Raw genomic sequence first — 25,423 nt, forward strand, 5'->3', positions numbered from 1 at the left:
AAAGGTGGTCCTCCTATTTATGCAATTTAAACATTAAGAGTGGCAAGCATTTATTTTTTGTTGTAAAAAATAACATATATACAAAAAAGCAATAAATTTCAAAGCACATCATAACAATTAGTTATAGAATAGATTTCAGACTTTGGTATGGGTTACAGTTCCACAGTTTTAGGTTTTTCCTTCTAGCTGCTCCAAGACATTGGAGACTAAAAGAAGTATCGATATAATGATTCAGCAGTCATACTCATTTGTAAAATCCTATCTTCTCTATTATAACTCTACTTTCTCCTCTGATCTCTCTCCCAATCTTTAGGGATATCTGGATGTGTTAGTTAGATTCAGTTGTCAACTTGGCCAGGTGAGCATGCCTAATCTTGTTGCTGCAGACATAAGCCAATGGTACGTGAACCTCATCTGTTGCCAATTACATCTGCAGTTGGCTAGGAGGCGTGTCTGCTACAATGAGTGACATTTGACTTAATTGGCTGGTGCTTAAATGAGAGATCGCAACGTAGCACAGCCTAGCAGCTTGGCATTCCTCGTCTCAGCACTTGCAGCTCAGCCCAGGCCTTTGGAGATGCAGAAAGAAGTCACTCCGGGGCAAGTTGTTGGAACCCAGGGGCCTGGAGAGAAGACCAGCAGAGACCATCCTGTGCCTTCCACGTAAGAAAAGAGCCTCAGTGGAAAGTTAGCTGCCTTTCCTCTGAAGAACCAACAAACTAAATCCCCTTTTATTAAAAGCCAATCTGTCCCTGGTGTGTTGCATTCCGGCAGCTAGCAAACCAGAACAGAGTTGGTACCGGAGAGTGGGGTGCTGCTGCGGTTTGCAAATGCCAGATCTGTTGGAACTGTGTTTTGGATGGCTAAGGGGAAGACCTTGGAGGAACTGTGAAGAGATTGATGGAGAAGTCCTGGAGGGCTTGAAGAGACTGTTGGTGTAAATGGAAACACCACCAATCTTGACAAAGGAGGACACAAAAGGGAGAGATTGGAGTTTGCAGAGTGAGAACCGTGGAAGTTCAGGTCTGAAGCCAAGAAACCTTGGCCAGGAGAGTGGACCCACCTGTATGTGTGGAGAGGGTGAGTTTACCCTGAAGGGCGAGGATGAGTCTCCCCTCTCATTGCAGTGGAATAGTTGTGCAGCCTCGGGCCTTGGAAAAGGTGTAGCACACTCCTTGGGGGCTGGGAGAGCCTGGCTGCCACCATGTGGAGGGGTTGAGTGTGTGCCCCAGAATTGGCAGAGAGCCCAGGGGTGGCCCTGATGCCTGGAGAGAGTGGAGCCCAGAGGTGGTCTCCTCGATGTTCCCCGAGGTTGATTTGGAAAGAGGCCGGCCACTGCATAGGCCCTTGGAAGGGGTGGGACTGCCACTTCCTGTAGCCGAAGGATGAATGACTTTCAGACTTTGAAATCCCACGGCGCTTGCCCTGCAGGTTTTACATCTGTGTTTCTTCCAATTTCTCCCTATGGAAATGACAATCTATATCCTGTGAATATCCTCCTTTGCTTATTGGCACCGGACTTGTTTTGAGATTCACAGGTCCACAGCAAGAGAATTTTTTACATCTGTTTAAGGTGATGCTTGAAGTTGCCAAGTTGACAAGGGGTGGACATGTGTTAGTTAGATTCAGTTGTCAACTTGGCCAGGTGAGCATGCCTAATCTTGTTGCTGCAGACATAAGCCAACGGTACGTGAACCTCATCTGTTGCCAATTACATCTGCAGTTGGCTAGGAGGCGTGTCTGCTACTATGAGTGACATTTGACTTAATTGGCTGGTGGTTAAAGGAGAGATCGCAACGTAGCACAGCCTAGCAGTTTGGCATTCCTCATCTCAGCACTTGCAGCTCAGCCCAGGCCTTTGGAGAAGTCACCCCGGGGCAAGTTGTTGGAACCCAGGGGCCTGGAGAGAAGACCAGCAGAGACCATCCTGTGCCTTCCACGTAAGAAAAGAGCCTCAGTGGAAAGTTAGCTGCCTTTCCTTTGAAGAACCAACAAAATAAATCCCCTTTTATTAAAAGCCAATCCGTCTCTGGTGTGTTACATTCTGGCAGCTAGCAAACCAGAACACTGGACTATACCCATTCTAAATTTTTCATGTTGGAATAAGCTGTTGATAATATGGGATGGGGGATGGAACTAGTGATGTTCTGGAGAGGCTGGACCCTTTGGGTTTCAGGACTTATCTGGCCTAGAAACCTGTCAGGAGACTGTAGGTTTCTGTAAAGTAATCCTAGTGCATGGAACCTTTGCAGAATCTCAGACAGAGCCCAAGGTTTTCTTTAGGGTTGTCAGGAGTGGTTTTGATTGAGGTTTGACAAACTATGGTAAATAACAATATCTAGCTGAAACTTACATAAGCATAACCTCCAGAATAGCCTCTCGACTCTATTTGAACTCTGTCAGTCACTGATACCTTATTTTGTTATAATTCTTTACCCCCTTTTGGTCAGGAAGGTATTACCGATCCCACGGTACCAGGGCGAGGCTCATCCCTGGGAGTCATAACCCACACTGCCAGGGAGACTTTCACCCCTGGATGTCATGTCCCATGTAAGGGGGAGGGTAGTAGTAAGCATTTATTAAGTAGTAATCATTTTGTGGAAGAGTCAGTTAAATTTACGTATTTACCAGTTCTTGTGGCAGATACTTTCAATCTTGAAATTTTAATTTTTTCCATTAACATATGAGGAAACTGATATTCTTGAGATTACAGAGTAGATATTTAAATCTAAGTCTGACCTCAAAACCCACGCTTATTTTCTATTATGCTACAAGTAATGCTTTTGTTAAATAATGTTTTATTCTTTTTATTGATTTGTTCTTTTATTGAAATAAATTCACTGAAAGTTTCCTCAGATATCATTTTTCTGAAAGTAGGAATATATTGACATTACCCATGGTAAAACCCCATCACATGAGATTCTGACATTTAACTCTAAGACCTTTCAAAGTTTCTTACAGTTTTCTAAAACTTTTTACTTTGGGCAGGATTATGATATTTGGGATTTTTCTATTATTTCTCCTTGGAATTCAAGAGCTACAAATCCTTTTCAGATTAAAAATAATTTGATTTGGAAAACTCAAACTTATTTTCTTTTGTTCTTCCAGTACCAATTACAAATACAACATCTGGAATGGTAATACCCGTCTCTGCAATATTTGTTGCTAAAACAATCTGAAAATAAATAAGTCAAAACATTAGATAACTTTCAGCAATACGCCATAATTTAAGCTTCCTTACATAGTTTGAGAAGATGAACTTTAAAAAGTGTATTTTCAAGTTTACTTATAAAAATTTATAATTTTATTGTATAATTTTAATGAACTCTATTTCAGTCAGCTCAGCTTAATTGGACAAGCTATAGACTTTTATTCCAACAAAAATACCTTCTCCGAATTCTAGTCAGTTATCTTAAAAATGATATAAGTAGAACTGAAAACTGGGTCAAAGAATGGAGAAACACTTCAGAATTGTTGGGACAAAGTAGTACGTCAAACCGTAAGAACTGGGTACTTTTGTGACTTTGCTATTTAGTACCTTTGTAACTTTGGGTAAGTCACTTTATCTCTCTGGGCCTCAGTTAACTTAACTATGAATTAACTAGGTAGAAATAAATGATTACGAGTTCTAAAATTCTTAATGGTGATGTCTGAATAGTACAATCTTCTGCAGTATTTTTTCTATTGTGTCCTGGCAGGTAAAACATTTAAGAATTTCTAGGCCAAATTCAATATGCATTACTTTATCTTAACTGTGTATTTTAATATTGAATGCTTGCTTTTCTTATTCATTTACCCTAGGAAATAGAACCCAGATTACTAAGCACTGGATGGGGCTTCTGAGATCATTTCAGTTCTGTAGCTTTCAAATTTTGTTATTGTTGTTAAGAGGTGGAACTCTTCTGTTCAAACAAAACTCTTAGAGGGAAGCTACATGTTACAGATCAGAACGCAGCCTCAGAAGCCCTGGAGTACCTCAGAGCACAGTTAGAAAACCATGAGTTTATTGCAACCCCTAAAAAAGGTGAGAGAAAGGCTGCCAAAGGCCACACAAATGACAGCCACTTAAGGATGAGACTTCCTGCATTGCAGTCCAGGCTTTTTCCTGTGAGTTCCATGTTCTCCACAGTTCTTACTTTAGGTTTTTTTTCTTCCTCTGAGAGAGGGTCCAAAATCTGAGAAATTCTCTTTGCTAACCATCTTCCCTTCTGAACAGAGAAGACAATAAAAATACTGATGTGTTTCCCTAACCTAAGCTCTATGTCTTACAAAAACACCCTAGAAAACAATAAGCCATAATTCCAGGATTCAAATAGCTCCCAAAGTCAATGACATCTCCTTGGGAAAAGTAGTGTTTTCATAACAAGCAACATTCATGCCTTCATTTTCAACTACCACTTCTCCAAAAAGTCTTGTCCTTTTAATAACACACAATATAAATATTCACATACTTGATTGGCTCACTTCTGAGTATTTAAGTTGCAGGGCATCATGTGGAATCCTCCAGGCACTATAATGCACTTAATATTAATAACTTGCTTTGAGGATAATTCATAATTCTTTTGTGAAATATCCTCAGGTAGATTACATATAAATTTGCTGTACTTAATTTTACCTTCCTGACTCCTGGGGGAGGAAGTGTGAATGCTGCAGCTTGATCTTGAGTTGAAAGAATAGAATGCAGAGCTATCACTTTATATCTGAAATTTAAAATCATAGTTCTTAGCAAGAGTTTCTCTTTAGAAGACACTGCAAAGAATAACAAAATTTATTTGCAAATAGGAATCAATTTTAAAATTTATTATGAAAAATTTTAAACACAAAAATGCAGAGAATGGTCCAATGAGCCACCATACACACACACACACACACACACACACATACACATCCCATAGAGAAAATTTTAATATAAATTAAATGGAATACAGAGTTTAAAAAATTAACAAAAAAACAATCTGATGTCAAAGTGATAACCATGACAGCATAATAAACCATATCAAATCAGACAATTCAGTATGCATGAATGATAAACTGAAATCTTGGGATGGGGGAAGGGAGTTTGTACCATCTAGTGAGTTGGAAGAGGGGAGTCACCATCTTATTCCTAACCATAGGGTTCCCTCTGCTTAATCATTAAAAAAAATAAAGCAAATGCAGAAATACTATCTAAAAACTTTCAGTAGACAAAATGCTTTAATAGAAATTTTAAAACAACAACAACAAAAACTTGGTTCACCATGCCAAAATTAACTAAAGGTAAAAAGTCTTCCAAAACTCTGATAAAGAGTTTTAATGCAGCAAACGTTTTTCTATTTTAAATCACAGTAAATATAATAAAGATGTATAATTACCGTTCAGAATAAAATCTTCTGTCAGTTGATAGGAAATCATACAATTGTTGAATATGAGCAAGGCCTGGTAAAAAGATCAATACTGCTCCTTCAGTATTTCTAGATTGGGGACTTCTATTTAAAATTTAAAAAAAATACAATATTCAAAGTAAGAAGTCTAGAGAACAGCATATAAAATATTAATAAAACATCTCTAGTTAGAAGAAAAGCTTATCAAAATAAATGGAGACATTATAGGAACAGAAATATACCTAAATATGCAAGAAGTTCCAAAATGAGATCCAGGTTGATTTTATGGGGATTCATGTAAAGAATAGCATGCTGAGTGCGGCTGCTATACTTCTGGTAAAATGGATTTAAATCAACAGTTCCTCCAGTCTGAACTGGGATGTATTCCTACAAGAAACACAACCAGAGAAAGCTGAACAAAAATATTAAGCATTTTTATAAGATAAAGAAGGAAAAAGGAGATATTTGCACTCATTCAAATCCAGTTTTCTATTGTCACCACAATTATTTATGTTAAAATTTAGCACGTGTACAGTATCCATCAGTAGAAAAGGTATCATAAATTTTATATTTCTTATCATTTAGTTTCATTCAGCTCTTAAGTATAGTAAAAACTTCTGAACTTGGGATGTACATATTAAAGAAAAACATAATCCTTAATACATCAATCTGTGGCAACTGAAAAGCAGCCAGGCCAAGAGAGGTTATGATAACTTGAGTAAGTTTATACCTACCTCATTCATTCTATGTTCTACTTTGGCTACTGGTTTCCAATCACATCTCTTCTTAAATACTTATGATTTTCTTTTTTTTTTAGTTTCTAAACTAATCTTTTTTTCGGAGGTCTAGGGAAAAGTTCTAGTTTTTACTTTCTTGGTTTATTCTGCTTAAAATAAAAGTACCATAGGAAAAAAAAAAGATAAAGTTAACTTTAACTGTGGGCTTCCATCAGATTGGATACATGCCTGATATATAAATGAAATATTGTGGATACAATGAAAATGCTGGATCCAGGATCGTTGGCTAGGCAGGGTAATATAGCTTTTGTGATATTTCTAAAAACATGTAATAAGGACTAACTCAATAGGAAGAAGTGCACATGCTCTGGACAGCTTTATTGTGGAGCTTAGGTTTCCTTCTGCCAGGACAGAGGCTACTGAAAAAACCTAGATTTTAGGCCTGTCCTATCCTGACCACCTATGGTGCTGAGATAGAGAAAATCATTACAAATTTACTCCTCAATAATTAATCATCACTGTGAAACTGCTATATAAAGTTGATTCTTACTTATATGTCCTTGATTTTGTACTGTGGGTCTATATGGCCCAGGATAGTGTAAGAAGGAAACTAAAAACCACAAACCAAAGACTACAGTACAATGAAGCAAAGATTAAAGAAGTGACCCTTAAATATTGTTCATAATCACAGCTATTCCTCTTCTATCAAGTTATGCTTGAATTCATGAGTCAGCCACAGGATTTTTTTTTTTAAGAAAAGTCTCAAATCAACAAATCTGATTGCATTTTAAAAATATCACAAATAGTTCTGGCATCTTATTGTTTCCATACTTGATAACTCTTAGATATTAAGTCTTATTCATCAGCCTCCTATACTGTTCCTTTCTCCAGAGATATAGATGCCGTCCCCAAATTTTTTGATATTTCTGGTTTTAACTATGCTGGCCCACAGAATCAAAGCAGCTGAATTTGATGCAATTTCAGTGTAATTTCCTTCAAGAATTAACTCATCTTTCTGGGCTTGAGATACTGAACAAGCAATGCCTGGCCTCATCTAAACCCTATAGATACATTTTTCAACCCCCAAATTTATGATTTCAACAAGAGACCCACTCTCCTGAGCAACAACCACTGATGGGGAAGTGAGCACACAGACCTCATCTTTTAACTGAAACCCACTATAACACCCTTGATCATGTTCTATACATGACTATAGGACTATAGACAGTGCAAACCATCTGTCAACCTGAAGCCTCTTCTTTTTCTTTCCAAGGATACTGAGTTCTACATTGATGTGACTGAAATCCTTCTGCAACATTCCTCTAAGACCCTTCACAAAAACTGGGCATCCCTTCAAGACGGTTGCTTAGAACAGTCTTCTTTCTTGTGGTAGATGTGGCAAGGAGAGAGCCATATGATTGTAGAACTCTTCTTGTACGTTATACCCAGATCTTATTATTGATGCCTTTCAAAATGTTTTCCTTTTACCCGATACTTTTTTATTTCTCCTGCTTTGCTTGTAACATTAATGGTTATTTCTTCTTCTTCCTCCAGAAATTTCTGACAATATTCTGAGTCTTTCTCCAGTACAAAGCCTGTTTCCTCTATTATATCTTCAAGATGGAAAACCTGTACAGATTAAGCCATATAATTGGGTGAACTCAAATTGCTTTCAGGAAGTATCATTTTAAGGGGATTAAAACCTTTTGAACGTCACCAAGCACTAATTTAGAATAATATGAAAAAGTTTTTTTCCCAACATTATTTGGGAATGAAGAACTTGGTTGAGGTAGATGGGTCAGTCCCTAGATGTCTCAGAACAAATTATATCATGGTGTACATTTTTATGTGTGAAAATTGATTAAAAGAACAGTCTTCATCAGCTGAATCAAAAGGGTAAACATTTAGAAAATGCAGAAGAGAAAGCTTCAAGAGGACAACCCTAAACAATCCTTGTTCCAGGCAGCCATCTTCAATCTGGACATGGTGATTTTGATAGGCAAACATGGTTTATGTTCCATAGCCCTCAGGTTTGTCTTCGGCAGAACCCTCCTTCTGTCTCACGTACCTTCAGTCAAGGTAGCACCAGCCATCTAATTCCCAGAATGTCTCCAGGTCCTCTCTTGACTTGCAGAACCCTGTGAGTAGTTCTGGACTCAGACTGCACAAGGACTGTTCTGGGGGGAAACCCTCTGGTAGGAATGCAATTTCTTTTTACATATGTGTAATAAAGAAAACGTACCTCAACAGGGTAACTCCTGCCTGAAATTCTGAGAATAGGGCAGTGTGTAAAATATGCAGAAAGCTTTTTGCTGTCCACTGTGGCACTCATCAGAATCAAGCGTAGATCAGAACATTTTTGTAAAATCTCCTTCAAGATAATCAGTAGGAAGTCTGACTGCACACTTCTTTCGTGAAAGTAGTATAAAGTGAATAAAAAATAACCTAAAGTCTAGCAAGAAGCTTAAACAATCTGATACTCAAACCTAGTAAAAGTTAATCAATATTTAAGTATAATCAATACATGGTATACTGAAGGAGAAGCTATATGTTTTAAATAAGGCAGATCTTCAGAATTGGAAATAAAGTAACCCTCTAAAATTGAAGCCAGTAAAAATCAGTATGTAATGTGTAAGATTAGCAATGAGTGTAGGACTCTACCCTCTGAGATGGTCTGCAAATATGTGGCTGATCATCCTTTTCTAATAAAAACATTTCAAAAGTTAGAAATCGAAGGAAACATCCTCTGTATGATAAAGGGCATATATGAAAAGCATTATACTCAACAGTGAGAGACTGAAAGCCTTCCCTCTAAGATCAGGAATGAGACACTGTCACCTTATTCAATGTTGTAGCTACAGCAATCAGCAAGAAAAAGAAATAGCATCCAAATAGGAAAGGAAGAAGTAAAACTTTCATTATTTGCAGATGACATGATACTATATTTGGAAAATCCTGAGAAATCTACAGCAAAGCTACTTGAGCTAATAAATTCAGCAAGGTGGCAGGATACATGATTAATGTGCAAAAATCAGTAATATTTCTATCACAAGCAATAACCTAACTGAAGAGATGATGAAGGAAAAAATTTCATTCAAACTAGCAAACAAAATAATCAGGTATTGAGGAATAAACTTAACCAGAGATGTAAAGGACCTATACACAGAAACTACAAAATATTGATAAAAGAAATAAAAGAAGATCTAAATAGTGGAAAGACATTCCGCACTCATGGATAAGAAGGTTAAATATAGTTAAGATGTCACTTCTACCCAAATTGATCTACAGATTCAACACAATATCAATCAAAATTCCAACAACCTACTTTGAAGACTTAGAAAAAGCTGGTTATCAAATTCATTTGGAAGGAAAAGAGACTTCGAATAGCTAAAAATATCCTAAAGTGGGAGGACTCACACTTCCTGATTTTAAAGCTTATTATAAGGCCACAGCGGTCAAAACAGCATGGTACTGGCAGAAAGAGGTATTGACCAATGGAACTAAATCAAGAATGCAGAGATGGACCATCAAATCTATGGTCAACTGATCTCTGACAAGGCCCCAAATTCACAGAACTGGGACAGAACAGTCTTTTCAATAAATGGGCATGAGAGAACTGGATTATCAATAGCTAAAAGAATGAAAGAGGACCCTTACCTTACATCCAACACAAAAATGAACACCAAGTGGATCAAGACCTAAATATAACAGCCAGTACCATAAAACTCCTAGAAGAAAATAGAGGGAAACATCTTCAAGACCCACTAATAGGAGGTGGCCATGTAAACTTTATACTGAAAGCACAAGCAATGAAAGAAAAAATTGCTAAATGGCAACTCCTCAAAATCAAATTCTTCTGTGCCTTAAGGCCTTTGTCAAAAAGGTGAAGAGGCAGCCAAATCAATGGGAGAAAATATTTGGAAACCACTTATTGGATAAAGGTTTGATATGTATATAAAGAAATTATACAGCTCAACAACAAAAGAACAAACAACCCAGTTATAAAATGGGCCAAAGATATGAACTGACATTTTTCTGAAGAGCAAATACAAATGGCTAAAAAACCCATGAAAAGGTAAGAAAATTAAATGTTAATCATTTTTTTCTAGGTCATGAGATTACAGATAGTTTTATTTTCATTTTCTAAGTTTCTATACTGATTAAAAATCAATGAATGACTAAACTCCCATGCTGCCTTCTGAACTTCATGAATTCACAGACATTCATAAAAACTTTATAACAGGGAAAATTAAAAAATTATTTTCTGAATAATAGAAATAATAGATATGCTATATATCTTATGTACAAAGCAAATCACTTTATATATACTAAACTAGTATGCCATTTAAAATAACTCTAAAGTGAAACTCTTTGCATAATTCACTTTATATGTGCTTTCAAATTTGATTCAAGCAGGGATATATCTAAAGAGAAAATGACACATGGATGAAGATTCCTTGTCTTTTATAAGAATTAGAGAAGATCCTTTAACTTCTACATGTATTAGTTGATGAGCAGTGTAGTGGTAAGAGCAGAGTAGAGCCAGACTGCCAGGGTTTGAGCCACCATCACCAGCAAGTTACTGGCTGTGTGACCTCGGGCAAGTGATTTGACTTCCTTATGCCTGTTTCTTAAACTGTAAAACAGAGATAGTAGTACTTACTTCAATGGGTTATGGGGAGGTTTAAATGAATTAACACATACAAAGTAAATGAATTAACACATACAAAGTATTTTGAAGACCATCTAGCACACAGCAAGTATCCTAAGGTATTTATTTAATAAAATAAATGTATAACGAGATGTTAGAGAAGATTAAATAAATTATTATGTATAAAGTATATGGCATTTAGTAATCACAAAAGAAAACAGCTAGCATTAAAAGTAACATCTTTTTAATACAAAAATTTTAAAAACCTATCTAGACACAACTAGAGAATCTACTCACCTCATCTACAATAACATGAGATACATTAGTTAGAAGACCGTCTTCTTGAAGTTTCCTTAGCAAAACCCCTGTTGTACAGTAGAGTAATCCGGTAGATTCACTAGCTCGAGATTCCATCCGGATCTGATACCCACACAAGGAATTCTGAACGAGAAAGAACACAAGACTGAGAACAGCTTCTTCCAAGTGATCTGGGAAACAAGGTTTAAAAAATGAAGCATGGGGTGGGCAGCAGTGGCTCAGTGGCAAAGTTCTTGCCTGCTGTGCCAGAAACCTGGGTTTGATTCCCAGTACCTGCCCATGAAAAAAAAAAAAAAGAAGAAGCATAGTGTTCATCTCTCTAATATATGGAACAGAGTAAATAAATCTATATAGTACAATTTATTATTAGATTTCCCTAGTTTTTCATTATATAATACTATAAAGCAGGGGTAGTTTTTAAGAAAAACCTTTGTGCTTTTTAACATGTTGAAACAGAAAGCTGTTAATCAGCTTCAAATATCATTATTAAAAAAACATAACAAATGTTGAATTAATTTCATATTAAATTACCTTGGATCAAAATACTGAGATACTCAGAAACAGAATTTTAAAGCAGCTCCTACAATTTGGTCTACTTCCCTGTCAACAGCTCATAAAACTTGCCACCATTAAAAAAACAGCTGCTATTATACCAGTGCTTACTAATGGGAATCTTGAAGTCACTTCTATTTCTATCACAACTTTTTACTCCTTCAGTCATTCCTTTGTTTTATTTGTATACATGTCTGTCATTATGCTTGACCTTAGTTTCTTACAGGTGTCTTTTTATATCCCTATATTCACTGAGAGAATCCCAGAAAATGTACTAAATAAAAATTATTTAATGAAGCATATTATCTTAAGAGACAAAAATATTAAGGACCATCTCTAGAATGAACAACTCAAATTTTAACTAAGTTAATTATATGAACTGGGAATTTATCATATTTGGTTCTAATCAACCTTAATTATTTCCATACTTTGTAGTCACTCTGGTTGAGGTTTGACCAGTTTTGTGTGCACTTGCATGGCAAATGCATGACAACAGATATTTAAGAACTTCTCCATTAAAAAAAAAATACAGGATTTGAAAACAGTTTAGTATTTTCTTCTGTATTGTTTTTCCCTTCTACTCTTTAAAAAAGAATTACTGAAAATCTTTCAGGATACATTCCAAAGAAATGATTTACAAAAACTTGAGATAGAGGAGATCAAGAGTCAAACTTATGATTTGTCTAAATTCTTTGAATATTTAGTCTAGTATGTAACATATTTGATATTCAGTTATGACATGTATTTTTTCTTTTATATGAGAATTTTAATGACAGAATTGCTAATAACCCTTTTCATATGTAAGACAGTAGTATATTACCACATCTTTCAGAGAAAACATCTGCAAACTTCCTTAAATGTGTTACTGAACAACCAGTAACTGTCCAAGCTCATATATGGGACAGGTTCCATTTGGATCACCAAAGCAAAGATGAGTACTGTCACCATTCACAGAGACAGAGTTGAACAGCATCTTACCCTTCCTCCAGGTCCACTTTCACAGCCCAATTCTTCACACACCCTTGTGGCTAAACTCACTGCTGAGATTCTCTGGGGCTGGGTAGAATGTTACATTTACTTGTTCCCCATTCATTTAGAAGCAAATCTTCCAAAAGAAAATGTGGTACTTGAGTACTTTTACCACTTCCTGCTTCACCTGCCACAACCACTACCCTGTGCCTTTTAAGAGTTTCGACAATCAAATTCCGGTGTTTGAACACAGGTAACTGTTTCCTTTCCTTTAGAAGTCTCTGATACTTCAGTGTGCTTTGCAACGTTCTGAAGAGGTTTCTGACAGGGTCCAAGTCTTCTGCACTTGCTGATTCTAAGGATAGTGCAGAAAAGTCCTCATCAGAAACTAAATTTTCCCAAGATTCCTCAGGATCTTCAGAATTTTCTTTCTTATTCTCAGAATGCTGTTGTTGCTGCTGTTGTTGTTGTTTCAATTTATTCAGAAGTTTGGCAATAAAAAGATCACACGGTTTATTGGTTTCCATTTTATTGAATTCTTCCTTTTTCTTTTCTGCATCACTCCACTCCAACCAAACATTTCGGTAAGTAGGAGGAAGTAACTGATGAACTGACTGTGAAAGGGGAAAAAAAAAAACCCAAAAAACCAAAAAGCAGTATATCATTTTCACTAACTACTGGGTATCAAAATACAGCTTAGAACTTAGAATAGCTATCTTACTCTTAAAATGTAATTTGTCTCAAACCATGAAGTTATTAATTTAATATGATGTGTTCATATAATCAAAATTTATAAATAACATATCACATATGAGCTTTTTGGCTTGCTAATGCTGTGACCTAGAGCAAGTTCTTAACCTCTCTGTGCCTCTGTTTCTGCATTTGTAAAAGGGGGATAATAATAGTACCTCCCTCATAGGCATACTGTGAAGTTAAATAAATTAATACATGTAAAGTGCTTATTCCTGGAACATAATAAATTACTGAATAAATATTTTTTATTCCTGCAGTGCTATATAAATATATAGATGAATCATTAGGCATTTTTAAAACATACTAGAACATCATTACAAAGCTTCTTTTGAGATTCTGGCAGTCATCTAATGTACAGCTCAAAGTGTTTTAAGTGAACTGTACTAAGTGGAATCTGAGTTATCCTAACTTTGTGCTATAAAAGAGCCCACAATTATCTCTGTGACATTGATAGTCATTTCTACTAAGTCATCTCAGTTTTTGTTCTCTTATTTTGCAAAATGAAGGCAATGAGAAACATTAAGAACTTTTATTAGCAAAATTTGGAAAGAACTGCTTGGAATTCTACTTAATGAGTGTTTAACAGTTTCAGTGGTTCTAATTTCCCATAAAAAAGGACATATAAGACACATTTACTGTAAAGAGGACATGTTGACAATCTAAATTATAAAGAAAAAAAGGAACAGCATTGTATTCTCTTAAAGAACTTCCTTCAGGAATACTTTAACTATTGCAAACTGGGAAACTTATAATAGTTCACCTAGAATTGAAAACTATAACCAATACTGATGATCTTTTTTCAATTGAAAAGATAATATAATATTAAAGGAAAATAACTGTTTAAAAACTTCCTTAATTCAACCACCCTATTAAATTAAATTAAAACTATTTTTAACCTGTAAATTAATCTCATAAAAAGTTGGACCAAATTGTCTCTTTCAGACCTCAGGTCTAAGAAGCAAGGGGAAAGACTGAGCTAAATTTAGGGGTGAGAGGAAATCCAAATTATGAATGAGCAGAACCTAGGACTAATCAGAAGGAGTCAGTAAATAGAAAATTGGCCCAGAGGACCATAATTAAATACTTTATGTAGATATAGTTTAAGCTGCCGAAGTATACTATGCCCATTAGTCCACAAATGTTTTTTGAAGCATTTAGTTATAGAAAGCCTCACCTGCCCTTTCACTAAATGATAAAGAGCTAAAGTAGCTCCCAGGTGCTGAGCTTGCATGCCATTCTCTGTTAAGACTGTAGGACACACTATCAAGACATCATCTTCAGACTTGATCACTCTCACCCTACAAAGAAAAAGATGAAAAAAATAAAAATAAAATTGATGAACTATAAAGAGAGTCCCAATACATCGAACCTAAATTTACATCAATTATTTAAATCAAATATTTCTCTGGAAGGCATGGATAATCTATACATACTCTCAACCTGAGATATGAATTAGAGAGCTTCCTAAATATTAACTTAATTTATAGGAAACAAAAAGATTTTTTTTATCTTACATTCTTCTAAAAGTTCATTCAGTCATCCAGAGAAACATACCTGCATTTCCATTATCTATCTACCGGAATTTTTTCAAAGGAAGGATTTGGACTCTTGGGAAGATTCTTCCTGACCCAATCAATTAGAAATTGTTTGGGAGATTTTCCAGCCCAGCTTCGAGTAGCATAGTCAAAATTTCTTACATCATGAAGTTCTCTCTTTTTATCTAAAATGACAGAGATAAAAATCATCATGTACACTCCTTTTCAACTGAAGAAGTTAGAATGGTCATTGCCCAAATAACCCTGAAGATCGAGTGAGGGACGAGGTGTAACAGAGCAGTTAGGACTTAACAAAGGATTATGACTAGTGAATCATTACACAGATACTTCTTTTTAGTTTCTAGTGTATTAAAACACCCAAAAGAAAATACCTGAAATTGTGGAACTGTAACCCATATGATACTTTGAAATTTGTTCTACTACTACTTGTTAAACTTTCCTTTGAAATGTATTGCTTTTCGGGATATATTACATTTCACAATAAAAATATTAAAAAAAAAAAGATGGGAGAAAGATCAAAGGAGATGGTAGAGTTTTATAGAGAAGGGAGGATTTAACAAATGAATTTGACTGCTGAATCATTCTATTGATATTTTAGTCTCCAGAGTCTTGGAGCAACTAGTAGTGAAAACCTTAATTTGTGGAACTGTAACCCATACCAAACTCTGAAATCTGATCTATAACTAATTGTCATGGTGTGCTTTCAAACTTATTGCTTTTTTTTGTATATATGTTATTTTTCACAAACAAGAAAAAGTCGATTGTGATGATAAATGCACAGCTATATGATGATACTGTAAACCACTGATTGTACACTTTGGATGAGTGCATGGTATGTGAATATATAATATATATCAATAAAATTGCATTTAAAAACATTCTGTAGTAATATAAAATCTGTAAGTGATCAAGATCACCTTTGGGAAAAACAGTTCTAGAAGAAAGGACACATAGACATGCTTACTCTTCTAAAAGTGAGGTAAAGAAATTTGCTGGATAGCACCATGGAAAATCCTGAATTTATAAAAAGGAGGAACATATGTATTCTTATCAAATATCTGTGAAACCATCCATCTGATGAATTATTTAGGATACTTAGAATTATGTTTGGTATGCTATCCCACGCCTAGAGTAAACTTAAAAAAACAATGTCATTTCTCTGCTTGCCATCTGCCACCATGGCCATGACCACAACCACAACCATATCACTCCATCACCACCACAATGACTTCCTGTTATGTGTAAAATAAAGGTGAAATTACATACTACTGCCTAAAAGCCATCATGGTCCACCTCCACCCATCTCTTGCCATTCTTTCCTCATGCTCACTATGCCATATCCACCCTCCCTAAGATTTCAGTTCCTCAAATGTTCTAAGTCTGCCTGGCCCAATGCAGTAGTGCTAGCCACATAATTAAAACTAAATAAAATTTTAGAAATTCAGTTTATTATTTGTACTAGCACATTTCAAGTGTTCAGTATACACATCTAGCAAGTGGCTATCACATTGGACAGCACAGATCTAGCATATGTCCGTTACTGCAGAAAACTTTGTCGAACAGTGCTGCTCTAAGCTCTTTCCCACATTAAACTTCCAATGTTCTATCCAAGAAGGGATTCTTATCTGGCTCTTTCCACCAACTTGTAACCAGGTCAACACCTAATCATCTGTTAGCTCTCAGAACAAGTATCATCAGTAAGGTCTTCAAAATCCAAATTAGAACTCCTTGTTAATCTCTAATATTACAAGTTTTTTTTTTCTTTTATAGCACAGTTTGTAATTATATATTTATTTGTGTAAACTTAGAAGTTATCTCTCCTACTAGATTTACATTTGAAGAAGGCAGAGGCTATATTATTTTGTTCATTACTGCATACACAGTACCTGACATTGTGTACAATAAGGATTAAATACTTTTTGAAAAAATGAATAAGATATTTGTAGCTATTTAGATTAATTCAACAAACATTTACTGAGTAGCCACCATATCAGGCATCAAGCTGGGTCTACATCAGAGATTAAGGATGAATGAGACATGGTTCATACCCTTAAAAGAACTGATAATTAAGTGTGGGATCAGATTAATTATATCATAGTCTAATAACTATTACATTAGCTGTATCAATAATCTATTTGGGAATGCAGAAAAAGAAATTCACCATTTTGCTTACCTCTGGTGGCGTGGCAACAGTTAAGGAGGGCTTAAAGAAGAGGTGCCATTTGAGTAAAGCTTGAAGTGAGGGAGAAGTTGGCCAAGTAACAAGATGACCAAAGTCATGCAGCCATGAAACAACATATGTTTTAAAGAATGATGTGGCTGGAGTACATAGCTGTGAAAAACTGGCAATATGGTAAAAGGCAGACTGCAACAGACTGCAAAAAACTCTTGAACATCACGCTAAAGGGTTTGGACTTGTAGTAATGATGACAGCGGGCTCAGAACAATTAAAAGTTTTTTTTTTGCATGGGCAGGCAGCGGAAAATGAACCATTCAAGGTTTTTAACAGGAAATGCACAATTAGGTCTGCATTATAGGAAGATAACTCTGGGAGGATTACGGAGGGTAGCCTGGAGAGAGATAAGGCTGAGGCAATATATTCATGATTACTAAATACTATACAAACAAGTTATCTGAGTTGTTATTTTTCCAAGACAACTTGTGGAAGCATAACAGTTTGGTGCAATATAAACTAACAATTTCACAATTATATATTCCTTTACATTTCATTTATTATTGAAAAATTACACTTAGGACTAAATTCTTTCACTTCACCTTTCTCTTCTTCAGTAGGAGCAGAAGATTTTTCAAATAAGTTAAAGTTCAAAGCACCTTCCCCTTCTGCGGCCAAAGGAGGTTTTTTCCTTTCATTCTGTTGATGTGAAGTCTTTATGGCTGAATTAAATACTGGATGGTCTTCTAAAGTTTCCATTTCTACCAAGAAAAAAGATGATGTTTAGTTTCATGTATTTGTTTTCTATGCCTTTTATTTTGCAACGAGGGTTGGGAAAAATAGTTGGCATTCTTTCTTTTTTATAATACATTATTGAACAGATGCGGAAGACCTGGAAAAAAAGCTTCATTAACTATAAATACTCATGGAATTGTATCTACCTCTTCTTGGAAGAAGATGGTGTTTATGGTATAAATCAGTTAAATTATGGCCTTTAGGCCAAACATGGTCCAATGCCTGTTGTTATTGTTTTGTTTTTTTTTTGTATGCGTTGTGAGCTAAGAATAGTTTTAACATTTTTAAATTGCTGGGAAAAAAAAGTAAAAAGGCAGTAATAGTTCATGACATGTAAAAATTATATAAAATTTATATTTCAGTGTCCATAAAAAATTATATTGAATGTAGCTGTGCTCATTTGTTCATGTATTATCTAAGACTGCTTTCATGATACAACAGCAGTTAAGCAGTTGTGACAGAGACCATGTGGTACATGAATTCTACAATTATCTACTATCAGGCCTGTTACAGAAAAAGTTTGCCAATCCTTGGTATAAAATGCCAAATAGCAGACATGTTAAAAAGAGGCAATCTCAATCCTAGGAAGTCAAAAAAGGACAATTTATGCCTCTAAGAATTTAAAAGTATTTACCTCTTTGAAACCTCCTTATTTTTTCTTGAGCCTCTTTTTGGCCCTGCTTGTTTTTTTCTAGTTTAAAGGTAGCTGCTAGCTCCTTTGCATCCGGAAGTTTTGCTGCAAGGTGCAAGTATCTTTCATTCTGTTCTGAATAAGATGATTATAAGGAAATAAAAAGAAAAGCAAGATTAATTTATCCATGGTCAATATACTGTACCAAAACTTCTGATTTTTAACTTTGTCTTTTGACCCAGAAATTCTAATTTTAGGAATTTTTCATAGGGAAATAATACAAATATGTAGATTTGCAGGTAGATGGATCTTTACAGCAACAATGACTGTAACAGAAAAATAGAAAATTAATATGGTACATCTCTACCAAGAAATATTATTCAGCCATTTAAAAAATGGTAGTGAAATAATGAGGGTGATCCACATGATGGAACTTCCTGAATGTGTTAAATAAGATAAAATAACCAAGAGAATTAAAAAGTATGAAAAATGTTAATAGGAAATATTGTGGTGGGGAGATGGTTTATGGGAACTCTACTTTCTGCAGGATTTTCTGTATACCTACAACTACTCTAATTTTAAAAAGGTATGAGTTCCTATCTGTAAAAAGAAAAATTGTTTAATAATATACATCTAAAAGTTACCTTTCCCACTATGTTAAGGAAGATAGTCAAACAAGAAGAAATGGCTTCTGAGGAAAACTGCTATGACATGACTGTTGAACAAAAGCTAGAAAGAGTTTAAAAATAAACTCAAATACTGTTTTTTTTTTTTTTTTGGCTTATAAGGTACAGCAAATAAGCAGCAGAGCAAGGGATAAAGAAGACAATGGCATATACGACGCTGTTACGAAACAACTGTTACAAGGAAGGGAAAAGAGGCAACTAAGCAAGCACAAGTATTTGCATTCTGGGGCCATTTTGTGTAGAAAGTTAACACAAACGGAATAACAAAGAGGAGGGTTAGCAACCTCCTCAAATTCACCAAAATTACTTTACATAATTTCCTTTCCATCTTTCCTATTTCTGCACTAGCAGTCCACCCACCTATGCATCTCTTGCCATCTTTGGTTTATTCTGACCTTTATTTTCAGTAAATCACCAATTTCTATTGATACCTGCACCAGAATGTCTCACTTCTGTCCCAATTTCCAAACTATGTCCTTATTATTTTAGAACGCAGCTGATGAAAATAGCTAGTAACACGGCCCCCCCAGAACCAGTCTTTTCAATTTTCAAACCACTCAGACACTTCTAGAAAATCTTCCTAAAATGTCAAATTCTTCTTGTCAGTCACCTGCACCCAAACTTCTAGTGGCTCTTCACAATGAATAATGAATGTGCCAAACCCATTTTCTGGGCATGAAAATGCTCCACAATCTCAGCTAAACAAATCTATTCATTCCTCTCTGACAGTATTCACCTATACGTTCTATTTCTTTATCTCATCTATTTTTTAATGTCCAAAGGCTCCTTGCACAATTCCCCTTCAGTAACCTTCACATGTTGTCACCTATCTGGACAGTATTTCTATCCTTCTTTTTTGCCTACTTGAACTCTGTGCACCTTTTAAGTGCCATCTTTCTTTGAAGTATTGAACTAATGCTCCAATAGAAAAGACTCTTCTTTCTCTGAAACTCAAGATAGACTTAAACTTTTAAAACTTCTATTAGTTTAATATTGGGACATAGTTAAAAAAAACTTTTATAAAAAAGAAATCTCCCTCTTACTTTACTACCCCAGTTCTAATACTAGTGATAGCTTCATATGTTATTTCTCCTTGCATATATCAGAATGCAAATATATATGTGCATACATATTTTTTCTTTTACACCAATGCACTTATCACTCTAGACATGATGTTCTGTGACTTCTTTTCTCCCTTTTTAATAATAAACAACTTTATTAAGTAAGGTATCATCTACCTATAATACAATGCACTCATTTTCAGTATACAGGTCAATGACTTTGATAAATATATACATCCATGTAACTGTCATCACAATTATGATATAGAACATTTCCACTGACACAAAAAATTCCTTTGTGATTCTTTATAGACATTCCTCTCCCCCAACTCTGGACTCAGGCAATCATTGATCAACTTTTGGTCACTATATATTGATTTCTGCATAGATTATTTTTCCAGAATTTAATCTAATCATATAATATTTTTAAGATTCTTCCATATTATTGCATTTAGAAGTAGTTGGCTCCTTTTTATTGCTGGGTAGAATTCTATTGCTTATGCAGTATAATTACATTACATTTTGTTTACCCATTTACCTGCTGACAGTTATCTGGGTTACTTGCAATGATTGTAAAATAGTGACATTATGAATAAAGCTGCTATATAAACGTTTGTTTTTACAAGACTGTTTTGAAGGCATGATTTCATTTCTCTTGAGTAAGTATCTAGATGGAATTGTTGGGTCACATGGTAAGTTTATGTTTAACTTTATGAGAAATGCCAAACAGTATGAGTGTTCGAGTTGTTCCATAGCCTGTCCAATGTTTGGTATTACTGATCTATATTTTAGCCATTAGATGGATATATAGTGTATTTCATTATAGTTTTCATTTTTATTTCTCTGAGGACTAGTGATGTTGAAGAAATTTTTATATGATTATTGGCCGTTCATATACCTACTTTTATAACATATCTATTGTCTAACTATATAATTCTGGATAGAAGCCTTTTGTCAAATATATCTATGGTCAATGTTTTCTTTCCATTACTGGGATTTTTTTTTTTTTATTTAACAGTGTAAACTGTACCTTGTATTTTCCTCTCACTTCTTTTTTTTTTTTTTTTTTTTTGGGTGCATGGTCCAGGAATCAAACCCAGGTCTCCTGCATGGAAGGTGAGCATTCTACCACTGAACCACCCGTGCACTTCCTCTCCACTTTGTTTTTTTCTTTGAGAAGATAAGGATTTATTCATGATCTTGCAAGAACAGGTGCTCAACCAAAATGTCGTGGCTAGTGCACTAAGAGACAGAATGCCACAGATTTTATACCTTAAGCCTAGCACGCAGGTCCCTCCCCTGTTACTCCACTAATTGGATTCTCCAGAGGTTACAGCCTATCTGGATAATCTAATTCAAATTTCCTATCAAAGGTTCCCGCTTTTGATTACACTTTACATTTCAGTGACCCCGGCAGTTACTTATTTAAACTTCTGGCTGTTACTTATTTAAACTTCTACCTTGTAATTTTAGATAATCTTACAATGTCTTTGTTTTCTCTAGCCAAACTATGGATTTACTCTGTAAAGGAATGTACCTTTTTTTAAAAATTACACAAAGAATTCAACATACTCTTTAAACATAACATTCATTCAATAAATATTTGATGGTTATCTCTTTAAATATAGGAGAAATGTAATTAACATCTACTGAACACTTATTCTGTGCCAGGTTTTTTCCTAAGTGTCATCTTGTTTATTTTTCACCAAGAAGTCAGTCAGTCTCCAATTTGTAAAGGAGGAAAACTAAGTCTCAGAAAAGTTAAATATCTTGCCTAAAAATATCTAGCTAGAAGCCAAATACAAATGTCTACTCACAGGGTCAAATTTTTCCTCCTCTTAAACTTTTAGAATTCTCACTTTTCTCTTCTTCATTTTGTTGTTCAGCATACTGCAAAATCCATTCTTTCATATTTACTTCCTTATTTTTTTCTTCCTTTTTTAGCTATAGAAAGAAAACAAATATGTGAAAAACCAAAGTTAGTAAAAGGTATCAGAACTTATTAGGTGTCACTACTTTCAGAATTTCCTTACATTCTAAGACAGCAGACACATAAGCCTCAAAATTATACTCTTCATCATTCAGTGAGGGGCAAATGAAATGAAGTTAACATTACTTTAAGATGTCTCAACTTAAAGAAGTCAAAGGATATGTTTTAAGGAAAAAAACTAGTGTTTTTCCTTAAAAATAAGAGTGGCTTTATGAGGATGATGCTTCCATAAATGTTTTATGATATGTAGAGTATTTAAGTATAATGCCTTAATGAACTACACCTCCCATTATTCACATCTTCCTATAATTCCCTTTCACAGTGACTTAGGCTTGGCCAGGAGACTTGCTTCAAGTACTGGAACATTAGCCAATGAAATGTTAGCAAGAGTGATACAAGCAGAGGATCAAAAAAAATTTTACATTAGGGCTTATCTCTTGGAAACGAGATTCCATGTTAAGTCTGACCAAACTGAGTTTGTGAGAAAACCCAAACCAGTCATGTGAAGAGAGGAGTGCTTGGTCTGCCAGCCCCTAGGCATTCCAACATATTCCAGATGCACCACTAGTCATATAAGAAGCCATTCTGGATGTTCCAGTCCTAGCAGATACCTTATGGACCAGCAGAACTGTCCAGCTGAGCCCAGTCCAGATTGCAGAATCATGAGAAATAATGAATTGTTGGGTTACACCATTACATTTTGGGATGGTCTGTTATTCAGCAATAGATAACTGAAGTAGACATTGATCAAAAATTCTGACAAATTAATTAATGATTTTTAATAAGAAATGTTAAACCAACTTAATATTTATACTCATGAACTGCTACATGTGCTTCATTCTGATTTTATACAATTTTAAATATTAAATTCTTAAATTACCTTAATCTTAGCATCTTCTTTCTGTTTTTTGGTTTTAGGTTGCAACAGAGGTGAAATAGTGGCTTGTATTTGAGGAGACTGAAATTTTGGCCTACTTATAGGTTGTAGCTCTTCAAATTCCTGACTGAATCCTTCAGGAAGTGCATCTTAAAATAAAAGAAACTATGTTAAAAGTAAATTTGGTTTCTTTTATCTATTAGTAAGAATCTGTCTCAAGGAAACAATTCCAAATGTGAATAGTTTTATTCATAAGAAATGCTTAATACATCATTAATTTCAGAGACAGAAATTAGAAATTAACTAGACACAAAATAGAAAAACAGTTGGAAACATTACTATATGCCCAGAATACAAATATCTCACTATTATTATATAATAAAAATTTTTTCATGAAATGCAAAAAAACTGCTATAAGTTTAGTGAAAAAAGAATAATATAAAATAATATATGTTGAAAAAATATGCATAGAACAACTGGCTAGAAATATCAAGGTGATGGTGTCATCTGTGAGTGGTAGGATCACCAATGATTTTTATTATTTTTTTATACTCTCCTGGGTTTTGATTATTAATTGTGTTTAATTATTACACATGTATTAATTCTATAATCAGAAAAAAAACAAAGAAACAAAATACTATAATTCCAAAGCTACTACCAAAAGGAAAATGAAATAATAATCACAAAAACACCCCAAACACTAAGCCATTCTTTGCATATGAATATATGTCTAAACCTCTTATTCTCAAATTACTCTTTAAGTAAAAATACTCTTTAAGTTCAAATAGATGCTTTCTTTTTATATCTTTCAATTTTTCTTTAAGAAGTGGCTGCAAATCTCTTCTACTTCTATTGTACTCTATTCTGTTTTCTACTTCTACTCTTAAATGTCCTAGCTAAGTAGGAAGAGAAAAGTTCACACAAATTCTTTCAGTGCTATCTTCAACAGAGCACGTCAAATGCCACTTCAACTCAAGGCAAGAAACATTTACTATTTGCCAACTACATGATAATTTATATAAATCATGCAAATAAAATTTCTCTATAATAAAGCAATGTTCAAATGCTAGCTCATTAATCTCAGAAAATTTTGATAATTTCAGTTATCTAAACCAACAGATCACTCTGAACTTTGCCACAATAAATTTATTTTATGCTTAGAACTTTACACATTATTATGAGGTCCAGCTTATTACAAATATCCTTAAAAATTAACCTTATCACATCATTATCTCATTAAGATAAATTTCTAAAAGCAGAACTGTTGGTTCATACATTCTGTGAAAGAATCTTACAGAAAGGCTAAATATACCATGTTTATTCCCAACAGCAGTGTATGAGAAAGAGCTGTTATTGATTTTCTCAAGGTCTACCTATCAACTGGAGATGAGAGAGAAGAGATAGAGGAAGAAGGAGAAAATGCAAATCACTCATAAGGAGAGTAGTCTGTGTTCTCTACCTAGCTGAAATTTCTGGGTTTTGAAAAAAAGGAGAATCAATATCTAGCTTAGTGACTACAAAAAAAAAGACTTCTAGTAGATAACTGGAGATCCTAGTGTGATAGGGCTAAAAAAAACCTGCAAGGCTATTTGACAACTCTTTCTCAAACATTTATATTCAAATGATCTGAAACAGCTTTGGCCTAGGTAGAGAGGACCTAATTTTCTTCTACCCCTCATCTTCCAAGAATAGAAATCCTGTGATAAACCTGGTTTTATTGTGAAACTAAAAGTGGACACACATCAGAAGATAGACAGCCCACGTCTATTTCACCCTCACCATGTTAGGCTCTTAACTTTTCATAAAAAGATCTTAACCCTTCCCACTCTTTGTTTGCCTGTCACAGTCACACAAGCTATTTGCACTCCAGGTACTTGCCAAAGATTACAACATTGATCCTCTGCATAATCAAATATTATTTATTCAAGGCCAGATTGTCCTATTTTTCTGAACCAAAAATCAGGAGATACAGCCTAATAGGTTGGAGGGACAGAAACACAGCCTTTTTGGTATTACAGTCATCCTTGGAAATGTATGGCTTGAAAATACATGTATGACTAAATCACTGATAGTCCAAATTCATGGAATTAGAAATTGCAACTACCCTAGCAGAGTTAAAAAAATGCAAATACAGCATATTAATGTAATATACTTTGCATTCTGGTTTACCAATTTCCTTATTAATAAGGATTAACAAACTTTGAGAATTTATGAGTTGTATTAGATGCATTGTAAAATGTCTACCAACAAAAGAAAGCAGTGCACAAAAAAATGTAATTTTTTCCTTGCATGGACCACAATGTCTAAGGAGAAT

At 34.7% G+C, this 25,423-nt stretch overlaps 1 protein-coding gene across 1 annotated transcript in view; it reads right to left on the reverse strand.

The window, feature by feature from the left end:
- Positions 1-3,207: 3,207 nt before the first annotated feature.
- The window catches only part of LOC143672473 (ATP-dependent RNA helicase DHX29-like), a 32,053-nt gene continuing 9,837 nt past the window's right edge, over positions 3,208-25,423 (reverse strand). Inside the window, 14 exon segments of the mRNA XM_077147121.1 lie at positions 3,208-4,749; positions 5,352-5,415; positions 5,603-5,747; positions 7,586-7,726; positions 11,046-11,189; positions 12,597-12,682; positions 12,685-13,201; positions 14,515-14,638; positions 14,895-15,060; positions 17,672-17,830; positions 18,499-18,625; positions 22,060-22,081; positions 22,083-22,186; positions 23,113-23,258. Coding sequence (XP_077003236.1) covers positions 4,740-4,749; positions 5,352-5,415; positions 5,603-5,747; positions 7,586-7,726; positions 11,046-11,189; positions 12,597-12,682; positions 12,685-13,201; positions 14,515-14,638; positions 14,895-15,060; positions 17,672-17,830; positions 18,499-18,625; positions 22,060-22,081; positions 22,083-22,186; positions 23,113-23,258 — 1,955 coding nt within the window. The 3' untranslated portion in view covers positions 3,208-4,739.

Source organism: Tamandua tetradactyla, chromosome Y, assembly GCF_023851605.1.
Source record: "Tamandua tetradactyla isolate mTamTet1 chromosome Y, mTamTet1.pri, whole genome shotgun sequence".
In the NCBI taxonomy this organism is placed as follows: Eukaryota; Metazoa; Chordata; class Mammalia; order Pilosa; family Myrmecophagidae; genus Tamandua; species Tamandua tetradactyla.